The following is an 11,592-nucleotide window of genomic DNA, read 5'->3' on the forward strand; positions in this document are numbered from 1 at the left end:
CATACTGCCTGGTAGGGTTGACCCTGCTGATTAAAATGAAACCTGTCTTGTGATAATCGGTTGTGGCTTTCCCAAGGGGAAAAAAAAGACTTCTTTATGCAAATGAGGTTTTCAGTGCACTGATGGGAGTGGCCATCACTGGAAAGATGAGAAGCTAGGCCACGCCCCTCTGTGCACTGAAGCCGTCATTTGCATAAAAAATAGAAGTATATTTTTCTCGGGAATGACACAACTAATTTTCACAAGACAGGATGAACCCTACTAGACAGTATGATTTAATAGGGTTGATCCAATTGACAGGTGGCCTTTAAATTAATAAATTCTGTCTGTCCCAGTCACCACTAGGGGGAGCTTAAGAGCTGACCGAATAGAATTTATTAAGTTGTAAGCTCCTAAGCTCCCCCTAGTGGTGACTGCAGGCAGTTAGTTTTATAATGTAACTCTATGGCTATGTCTCCCTTAGGTCCATGGGGAAATGTTTAGAAGCGAAAGTCTGACAGTAATTACCATGTATCTCCATGTTGAACACTTCTGGTAAACGAATGACTATATTGTTGAGCATCGCTGCAAGGTGCCTCAGGGGAAGCGACTCATTAATCCCAATGAGGATGGAGGACGCAATGGAGAAGGTCCCTGAAGGTTTGGTGGAGATGTGGTACACCACTGACTCTAGTGGCCAAAATTCTCCAGTTACCTGAAACCATCCATGTAATAGTACTGTTTTTATATGGTGAAAGTTTACACACTAAGACACTATAAAACCGCCTGGATATTAGTTTATTATATCATTACATTATACGATGGAATTACCAGACACTTTCCAACTCGTAAAATATGGAGCACAAATACCATAAAGGCAGCATATGGAGCTCCTATAGTGAGTGAGGAGAGGGAGGCAGCTGAGCATGGTGTGGGAAAGTGAAGTACAATAGCAGTTATATTACTGTACATAGGAGGCAGTATTATAGTAGTTATATTCTTGTACATAGGAGCAGTATTATAGGAGTTATATTACTGTACATAGGAGGCAGTATTATAGCAGTTATATACTTGTACATAGGAGCAGTATTATAGTAGTTATATTCTTGTACATAGGAGCAGTATTATAGTAGTTATATTCTTGTACATAGGAGCAGTATTATAGTAGTTATATTATTGTACAGAGGTGCAGTATCATAGTAGTTATATTCTTGTACATAGGAGCAGTATTATAGTAGTTATATTCTTGTACATAGGAGCAGTATTATAGTAGTTATATTCTTGAACATAGGAGCAGTATTATAGTAGTTATATTCTTGTACATAGGAGCAGTATTATAGTAGTTATATTCTTGTACATAGGAGCAGTATTATAGTAGTTATATTCTTGTACATAGGAGGCAGTATTATAGTAGTTATATTATTGTACATAGGAGCAGTATTATAGTAGTTATATTCTTGTACATAGGAGCAGTATTATAGTAGTTATATTCTTGTACATAGGAGCAGTATTATAGTAGTTATATTCTTGTACATAGGAGCAGTATTATAGCAGTTATATTCTTGTACATAAGAGGCAGTATTATAGTAGTTATATTCTTGTACATAGGAGGCAGTGTTATAGTAGTTATATTCTTGTACATAGGAGGCAGTGTTATAGTAGTTATATTCTTGTACATAGGAGCAGTATTATAGTAGTTATATTCTTGTACATAGGAGCAGTATTATAGTAGTTATATTCTTGTACATAGGAGGCAGTATTATAGTAGTTATATTCTTGTACATAGGAGCAGTATTATAGTAGTTATATTCTTGTACATAGGAGCAGTATTATAGTAGTTATATTCTTGTAAATAGGAGCAGTATTATAGTAGTTATATTCTTGTACATAGGAGCAGTATTATAGTAGTTATATTCTTGTACATAGGAGGCAGTATTATAGTAGTTATATTCTTGCACATAGGAGCAGTATTATAGTAGTTAAAGTCTTGTACATAGGAGCAGTATTATAGTAGTTATATTCTTGTACATAGGAGGCAGTATTATAGTAGTTATATTCTTGTATATAGGAGCAGTATTATAGTAGTTATATATTCTTATACAAACCATTGAGTGTAATAGTCTTGTGTGATTGACTAAGCCTTCATCCCATCGGATCAGTTCTTCGTAGGCCATCTTTATAATGGCTGTAGCATTGTACCAATATTTGATTGTGTTCCTGTCTAGAACTAAATAAAAAATGATATTATTGTTTCATAAATCATTGTACAAAAAAGTGACTGTATACTGTATATACACCGCTCAAAAAAATAAAGGGAACACTTAAACAACACAATGTAACTCCAAGTCAATCACACTTCTGTGAAATCAAACGGTCCACTTAGGAAGCAACACTGAGTGACAATCAATTTCACATGCTGTTGTGCAAATGGGATAGACAACAGGTGGAAATTATAGGCAATTAGCAAGACACCCCCAATAAAGGAATGGTTCTGCAGGTGGTGACCACAGACCACTTCTCAGTTCCTATGCTTCCTGGCTGATGTTTTGGTCACTTTTGAATGCTGGCGGTGCTTTCACTCTAGTGGTAGCATGAGACGGAGTCTACAACCCACACAAGTGGCTCAGGTAGTGCAGCTTATCCAGGATGGCAAATCAATGCGAGCTGTGGCAAGAAGGTTTGCTTGGAGGCGCTACCAGGAGACAGGCCAGTACATCAGGAGACATGGAGGAGGCCGTAGGAGGGCAACAACCCAGCAGCAGGACTGCTACCTCCACCTTTGTGCAAGGAGGAATAGGAGGAGCACTGCCAGAGCCCTGCAAAATGACCTCCAGCAGGCCACAAATGTGCATGTGTCTGCTCAAACGGTCAGAAACAGACTCTATGAGGGCCCGACGTCCACAGGTGGGGGTTGGGCTTACAGCCCAACAACGTGCAGGACGTTTGGCATTTGCCAGAGAACACCAAGATTGGCAAATTCGCCACTGGCGCCCTGTGCTCTTCACAGATGAAAGCAGGTTCACACTGAGCACATGTGACAGACGTGACAGAGTCTGGAGACGCCGTGGAGAACATTCTGCTGCCTGCAACATCCTCAAGCATGACCGGTTTGGCATTGGGTCAGTAATGGTGTGGGGTGGCATTTCTTTGGAGGGCCACACAGCCCTCCATGTGCTCGCCAGAGGTAGCCTGACTGCCATTAGGTACCGAGATGAGATCCTCAGACCCCTTGTGAGACCATATGCTGGTGCGGTTGGCCCTGGGTTCCTCCTAATGCAAGACAATGCTAGACCTCATGTGGCTGGAGTGTGTCAGCAGTTCCTGCAAGACAAAGGCATTGATGCTATGGACTGGCCCGTCCGTTCCCCAGAACTGAATCCAATTGAGCACATCTGGGACATCATGTCTCGCTCTATCCACCAACGTCACGTTGCACCACAGACTGTCCAGGAGTTGGCAGATGCTTTAGTCTAGGTCTGGGAGGAGATCTCTCAGGAGACCGTCCGCCACCTCATCAGGAGCATGCACAGGCGTTGTAGGGAGGTCATACAGGCACGTGGAGGCCACACACACTACTGAGCCTCATTTTGACTTGTTTTAAAGAGAACCTTTCACCCGAAGAAAGTATGTAAACTCACCATAAAGATGTGTAGAGCGGCGCCCAGGGATCCCCCTGCACTTACTGTTATCCCCGGGCGCCACTCCGTTCTCCGGTTATAGCCTCCGGTATGTTTGCAGTTAGGCTCCACCCAGTTGAGCCTGCCGCGGTCTCCTTCTCCTATGCTGTACCGCTGGCCAATCGCAGTGCTCAGCTCATAGCCAGGCTATGAGCTGAGCGCTGCGATTGGCCAGCGCTACAGCATAGGAGAAGGAGACCGCGGCAGGCTCAACTGGGTGGAGCCTAACTGCAAACATACCGGAGGCTATAACCGGAGAACGGAGCGGCGCCCGGGGATAACAGTAAGTGCAGGGGGATCCCTGGGCGCCGCTCTGCACATCTTTATGGTGAGTTTACATACTTTCTTCGGGTGAAAGGTCCTCTTTAAGGACATTACATCAAAGTTGGATCAGCCTGTAGTGTGTTTTTCCACTTTAATTTTGAGTGTGACTCCAAATCCAGACCTCCATGGGTGGAAAAATTTGATTTCCATTTTTTTATTTTTGTGTGATTTTGTTGTCAGCACATTCAACTATGTAAAGAACAAAGTATTTCAGAAGAATATTTAATTAATTCAGATCTAGGATGTGTTATTTTTGTGTTCCCTTTATTTTTTTGAGCAGTGTATATACTATATAGTGTGTGTGTGTATGTATATATATACTACAGAGCACAGTATACTGTATATATACTACAGAGGACAGTATAATGTATATATATACTACAGAAGACAGCATACTGTATTTATATATATATATACTACAGAGGACAGTATATTGTATATACACTACAGAGGACAGTATATTGTATATATACTACAGAAGACATTATACTGTATATATACACACTACAGAGAACAGTATACTGAATATACACTCACCTAAAGAATTATTAGGAACACCTGTTTTATTTCTCATTAATGCGATTATCTAGTCAACCAATCACATGGCAGTTGCTTCAATGCATGTAGGGTTGTGGTCCTGGTCAAGACAATCTCCTGAACTCCAAACTGAATGTCAGAATGGGAAAGAAAGGTGATTTAAGCAATTTTGAGCGTGGCATGGTTGTTGGTGCCAGACGGGCCGGTCTGAGTATTTCACAATCTGCTCAGTTACTGGGATTTTCACGCACAACCATTTCTAGGGTTTACAAAGAATGGTGTGAAAAGGGAAAAACATCCAGTATGCGGCAGTCCTGTGGGCAAAAATGCCTTGTGGATGCTAGAGGTCAGAGGAGAATGGGCCGACTGATTCAAGCTGATAGAAGAGCAACGTTGACTGAAATAACCACTCGTTACAACCGAGGTATGCAGCAAAGCATTTGTGAAGCCACAACACGCACAACCTTGAGGCGGATGGGCTACAACAGCAGAAGACCCCACCGGGTACCACTCATCTCCACTACAAATAGGAAAAAGAGGCTACAATTTGCACGAGCTCACCAAAATTGGACTGTTGTAGACTGGAAAAATGGTTTCTTGAACATGACAATGAGGTCACTGTACTAAAATGGCCCCCACAGTAATCAGATCTCAACCCAATAGAGCATCTTTGGGATGTGGTGGAACGGGAGCTTCGTGCCCTGGATGTGCATCCCTCAAATCTCCATCAACTGCAAGATGCTATCCTATCAATATGGGCCAACATTTCTAAAGAATGCTATCAGCACCTTGTTAAATCAATGCCACGTAGAATTAAGGCAGTTCTGAAGGCAAAAGGGGGTCCAACACTGTATTAGTATGGTGTTCCTAATAATTCTTTAGGTGAGTGTATATACTACAGGGGACAGTATACTGTATATACATATATATATATATATATATATATACACACACACTACAGATGACAGTATACTGTATATATATATACACTACAGAACACAGTATACTGTATATATATATATATATATATATAGTACAGAGGACATTATACTGTGTATATACACTGAGCAAAAATATAAACGCAACACTTCGGTTTTGCTCCCATTTTGCATGAGCTGAACTCAAAGATCTGAAACATTTTCTACATACACAAAAGACCCATTACTCTCAAATATTGTTCACAAATCTGTCTAAATCTGTGTTAGTGAGCACTTCTCCTTTGCCGAGATAATCCATCCCACCTCACAGGTGTGGCATATCAAGGTGCTGATTAGACAGCAGGAATATTGCACAGGTGTGCCTTAGACTGCCCACAATAAAAGGCCACTCTGAAATGTGCACAGTTTTGCCTTACTAGGCAAGTCACCATTTGCCTCACGTAGTGCGACACAGAATTGATCAGGTTGTTGATTGTGGCCTGTGGATGTTGGTCCACTCCTCTTCAGTAGCTGTGCGAAGTTGCAGAATATTGGCAGGAACTGGAACACGCTGTCATATACGCCGATCCAGAGCATCCCAAGCATGCTCAATGGGTGACCTGTCCGGTGAGTATGCTGGCCATGCAAGAACTGTGATGTTTTCAGCTTCCAGGAATTGTGTACAGATCCTTGCAATATGGGGCCGTGCATTATCATGCTGCAACATGAGGTGATGGTCGTGGATGAATGGCACAATGGGCCTCAGGATCTCGTCACGGTATCTCTGTGCATTCAAAATGCAATCAATAAAATGCACCTGTGTTCATTGTCCATAACATACGCCTGCCCATACCATAACCCCACCGCCACCATGGGCCACTCAATCCACAACGTTGACGTCAGCAAACCGCTCACCCACACGATGCCACACACGCTGTCTGCCATCTGCCCTGGACAGTGAAAACTGGGACTCATCCGTGAACAGAACGCCTCTCCAACGTGCCAGACGCCATTGAATGCGAGCATTTGCCCACTCAAGTCGGTTACGACGACGAATTGCAGTCAGGTCCAGACCCCGATGAGGACGACGAGCATGCAGATGAGACGAGACGGTTTCTGACAGTTTGTGCAGAAATTCTTTGGTTATGCAAACCGATTGCTGCTGCAGCTGTCCGGGTGGCTGGTCTCAGACGATCATGGAGGTGAACATGCTGGATGTGGAGGTCCTGGGCTGGTGTGGTTACACGTGGTCTGCGGTTGTGAGGCCGGTTGGATTTACTGCCAAATTCTCTGAAACGCCTTTGGAGACAGCTTATGGAAGAGAAATGAACATTCATTGCACGGGCAACAGCTCTGGTAGACATTCCTGCAGTCAGCATGCCAATTGCACGCTCCCTCAAACGTTGCAACATCTCTGGCATTGTGCTGTGTGATCAAACTGCACATTTCAGAGTGGCCTCTTATTGTGGGCAGTCTAAGGCACACCTGTGCAATATTCATGCTGTCTAATCAGCACCTTGATATGCCACACCTGTGAGGTGGGATGGATTATCTCGGCAAAGGAGAAGCGCTCACTAACACTGATTTAGACAGATTTGTGAACAATATTTGAGAGTAATGGGTCTTTTGTGTCTGTAGAAAATGTTTCAGCTCATGCAAAATGGGAGCAAAACCGAAAGTGTTTATATTTTTGTTCAGTGTACAGAGGACAGTATACTGTATATATATATACTACAAAGGACAGTGTACTGTATATATATATATATACTACAGAGGACGGTATACTGTATATATACTACAGAGGACAGTATAAAATATATATATACTATAGAGAACAGTACACTGTATATATACACACACTACAGGGAACAGTATACTGTATATATACTACAGAGGACAGTATACTGTATATATATACTACACAGGACAGTATACAGTATATACTGTATATACACTACAGAGGACAGTATACTGTATATATACTACAGAGGACGGTATACTGTATATATATATATAGTACAGAGGACAGTATACTGTATATATATATATAGTACAGAGGACAGTATACTGTATATACACTACAGAGGACAGTATACTGTATATATACACTACAGAGGACGGTATACTGTATATATATATATATATAGTACAGAGGACAGTATACTGTATATATATAGTACAGAGGACAGTATACTGTATATACACTACAGAGGACAGTATACTGTATATATACTACAGAGGACGGTATACTGTATATATATACTACAGGGGACAGTATACTGTATATATATACTACAGAGGACAGTATACTGTATATATATACTACAGAGGACAGTATACTGTATATATATATAGTACAGAGGACAGTATACTGTATATATATATATATAGTACAGAGGACAGTATACTGTATATATATACTACAGAGGACAGTATACTGTATATATATATACTACAGAGGACAGTATACTGTATATATATATAGTACAGAGGACGGTATACTGTATATATACAGTACAGAGGACAGTATACTGTATATATATATAGTACAGAGGACAGTATACTGTATATATATATATAGTACAGAGGACAGTATACTGTATATATATACTACAGAGGACAGTATACTGTATATATATACTACAGAGGACAGTATACTGTATATATATATAGTACAGAGGACGGTATACTGTATATATATAGTACAGAGGACAGTATACTGCTACAGATGGATCTGGATAGATTGGAGGCTTGGGCAGAGAAGTGGCAGATAAGGTTTAACACTAATAAAGCCTTATTCACATGTCAGTGTTTGGTCAATGATTTCCATCAGTGTTTCTGAGCCAAAACCAGTACTGGAGCCATTCACAGAGATAAGGTATAAGGCCTCATGCACACGACCGTATGGCTTTTTCAGTGTTTTGCGGTCCGTTTTTCACGGATCCGTTATTCCGTTTTTTGTTTCCGTTGTGTTTCCGTTTCTGTTCCGTTTTTCCGTTCCGTTTTTCCGTATGGCATATACAGTATACAGTAATTACATAGATGAAATTGGGCTGGGCATAACATTTTCAATAGATGGTTCAGCAAAAAACGGAACGGAAACGGAAGACATACGGATGCATTTCCGTATGTGTTCCGTTTTTTTTGCGGACCCATTGACTTGAATGGAGCCAAGCACCGTGATTTGCGGACAAGAATAGGACATGTTCTATCTTTTCACGGCACGGAAATACTGAAATACTGAAACGGAATGCACACGGAGACACTTCAGTATTTTTTGCTGAACCATTGAAATGAATGGTTCAGTATATGTTCCGCATACTGAACTACAAAAACGGCCAGTATACTGAACGCAAAATACTGTCGTGTGCATGAGCCCTAAAGGAAAGATCTGCACCTGTTCTGTGTTTAGAGCCGCACCTGGTTTTGGCTCAAAATCACTGATGGAAAACATTGACCAAACACTGATGTGTGAATAAGGGTGGGTTCACACTAGTGTTAGGGATTCCGTTATGGATTTCCGTTAAAAAAGGGTTATAACGAAAAATAACGGAATCCATAAGACGGAAGAAAGGATCCGTTTTGCTGCCCATAGACTTGCATTATAACGGAATGCAAAACGGAAGCCTTTAAGAGGCATTCCGTTTTGCTCCGTCCTAATAGAAGTCTATGGGAAAACATAACGGAACCGTCTGGGTCCCGTTATGCAAGACGGAAAACAAAGTCCTGTCGACTGTTTTTCCGTCTTGCATAACGGGACCCAGACGGATCCGTTATGCTTTCCCATAGACTTCTATTAGGACGGAGAGCAAACGGAATGCCTCTTAAAGGCTTCCGTTTTGCATTCCGTTATAATGCAAGTCTATGGGCAGCAAAACGGATCCTTCCTTCCGTCTTATGGATTCCGTTATTTTTCGTTATAACCATGTTATAACGGAAAGCCATAACGGACTCCATAACGCTAGAGTGAACCCACCCTAAGGCCTAAATGTAAGGTTGTGCACATGGGTCGTTCATCCTGGGAGTAATTCTGATGCCAGATTTTAGGTCTTTTCTCCCCTTCAAATTACAAAAATTGTCTTCTACCTCACAGTTTTTTTCCCCTTCTCTGGATCTACTTTGCAGGATAACAGGCAGAACTGGATGGACAGATGTCTTTCATCAGCCTTACAATCTCTGTTACTGACCTGGAGGTGCAGGAGAAGCACAGAAAGATCCGTTGGGAGATATACAACATTTCTGCAATCCTGGGCAATCATAATCGAACGTACATTTGGGGCCCTGCTCCTTGTCTTCTTTAGCAGGACATGTTCCTGGTCTGGAGGCACAGTCATGGGATGTCTGCACAGCTGTAATATGCACCCGACAAGGTTATATATTCAGATCTATACAATATTCTACCTCTGAGAGGAGTTTCCACAAGGGGTTGTCCAAGATTAGAGAAACAGCACCATTCTTGTGCCATGGACCTGGTATGGCACCCCATTACCACTACCCCACTGGTTTCTGAAATCAAGCAGACCCTTTTTTCTATTTCTTAATAACCCCTTTTTATATGGTTTTGGATTTGCCAATTCTTTTTTTTTTGTTAGAAGTAACCCTTGATGATGAGCTTTTCACAATCAGTATTTAAGAGCATCTGTCAGCAGGATCAACTATTAAACCGGACATACTGCCGGATAGGGTGGATCTTAATAATTAAAATGATACCTGTCTTGTGAAAATCGGTTGTGGCATCGCAGAAAAAAATTATTTTTATTCCTTATGCAAGTAAAAGCTTCAGTGTACTGAGGGGAGTGGCCAGCGCTGGACAGCTTAGGGTCACCTAGGGACTAGGCCCCGCCCTTTGGTGAACTGAAGTGCTCACTTGCATACAGAATAAAAATATTTTTTTCTCTGGAACGCCACAAACAATTTTCACAAGACAGATATCATTTTAATCAGCAGAATTAACCCTACTAGGTGGTATTCCTAGTTTAGTGGGGTTGCTCCTGCCAACATATGCCCTTTAATCTGTGCAGGAACTTGGCAACTTTTACATTTGTCTGCAGTGCCACCATAGGGCAAATGAAGAATTACACTGCTACCATTGAAATCAAGGCAAGCTGAGTCCTCCAGAGCAAGACAGTCTTTGCAGGAAGTCTCATGCTGGGTAATAAATGAGGATGAGAGGAATACCTCCTCCGCTCAGTCACCCCAATGAAGTAGGCTACAGCCAACCTCTCCCCAATGTGAAATGGCTGATAACAGGGAGCAATAGATCGTATTCAGCTGCTCTGACGGAGGACAATGTAAAGTATAACTTACACAGGGCGCAATAATGTCCCACAGGCTCGTAGCCCTCGCAGCAGCGCTTCACTACGGAGGTCTCTGGCACATACACCGTCCGGTATTCGATGTGATACGAGGTCCTGGTACACAGCTTCCACGGAATCCATGACATGCACCAGGTCGGCTCTTCTCGAGCCTTTTGGAATGCTATGACCTTGGAGACGTTTACTGTGACTGTCTGGTTACAGACATGATAGCTCCAAGGAGAAATCATGTGACCTGACGGGAAAGAAAGAAAAGCCAAATGTACCAAATCTTATGATGGAGGAGCTGCTGGAACAGCGTGCAGTAATTCTCTTCTGTACTGATCGGGAATAATTAACGGAATTACAAAATAATTCAACTGATACATGACCAATACTAAAAAGAATGTGGCTTTTGAGGGTGCCTTCACGCACGGTAGATTTTGTGGCAGAAAATTCCATTTGCAGAATTTTCTGCCACAAAATCTGCCAAGTGTGAAGGCACCCTCAATGTCTCTAAGACCCCTTTCACACGAGCGAGTCCCAAACATCAGACTCGCAGAGTGTGTCAGGGAGGGGAGAGCACCCGTCCTGACCTCCCAGCACTGACGGGGGTCGCATAGCATTATATTGATTTATGATGCTATGTAACCCTTAGGCCTATTGCACACGACCGTATGGCTTTCTCAGTGTTTTGCGGTCTGCAAAAAATGGATCTGCAAAAAATACGGATGACATCCGTGTGCATTCAGTTTTTTTTGCGGAACGGAACATCTGGCCCCTAATAGAACAGTACTATCCTTGTCTGTTATGCGGACAATAGTAGGACATGTTCTATCTTTGAACGGAAATACAGAAACGGAA

At 42.0% G+C, this 11,592-nt stretch overlaps 1 protein-coding gene across 1 annotated transcript in view; it reads right to left on the reverse strand.

Annotated features, from left to right (window-relative positions):
• The window catches only part of UMODL1 (uromodulin like 1), a 91,652-nt gene extending 80,673 nt beyond the window's left edge, over positions 1-10,979 (reverse strand). Inside the window, exons 1-4 of the mRNA XM_040422078.1 lie at positions 10,742-10,979; positions 9,622-9,783; positions 2,085-2,206; positions 508-694 (exon numbers count right to left, since the gene is read on the reverse strand). Of these exons, the coding sequence (XP_040278012.1) occupies positions 508-694; positions 2,085-2,206; positions 9,622-9,783; positions 10,742-10,979 (709 nt within the window). The remainder of the gene's footprint in view (positions 1-507; positions 695-2,084; positions 2,207-9,621; positions 9,784-10,741) is intronic.
• Between the last annotated feature and the right edge of the window lie 613 nt (positions 10,980-11,592).

The sequence above is a fragment of the Bufo bufo genome, chromosome 3 (genome assembly GCF_905171765.1).
Source record: "Bufo bufo chromosome 3, aBufBuf1.1, whole genome shotgun sequence".
Classification (NCBI taxonomy): domain Eukaryota; kingdom Metazoa; phylum Chordata; class Amphibia; order Anura; family Bufonidae; genus Bufo; species Bufo bufo.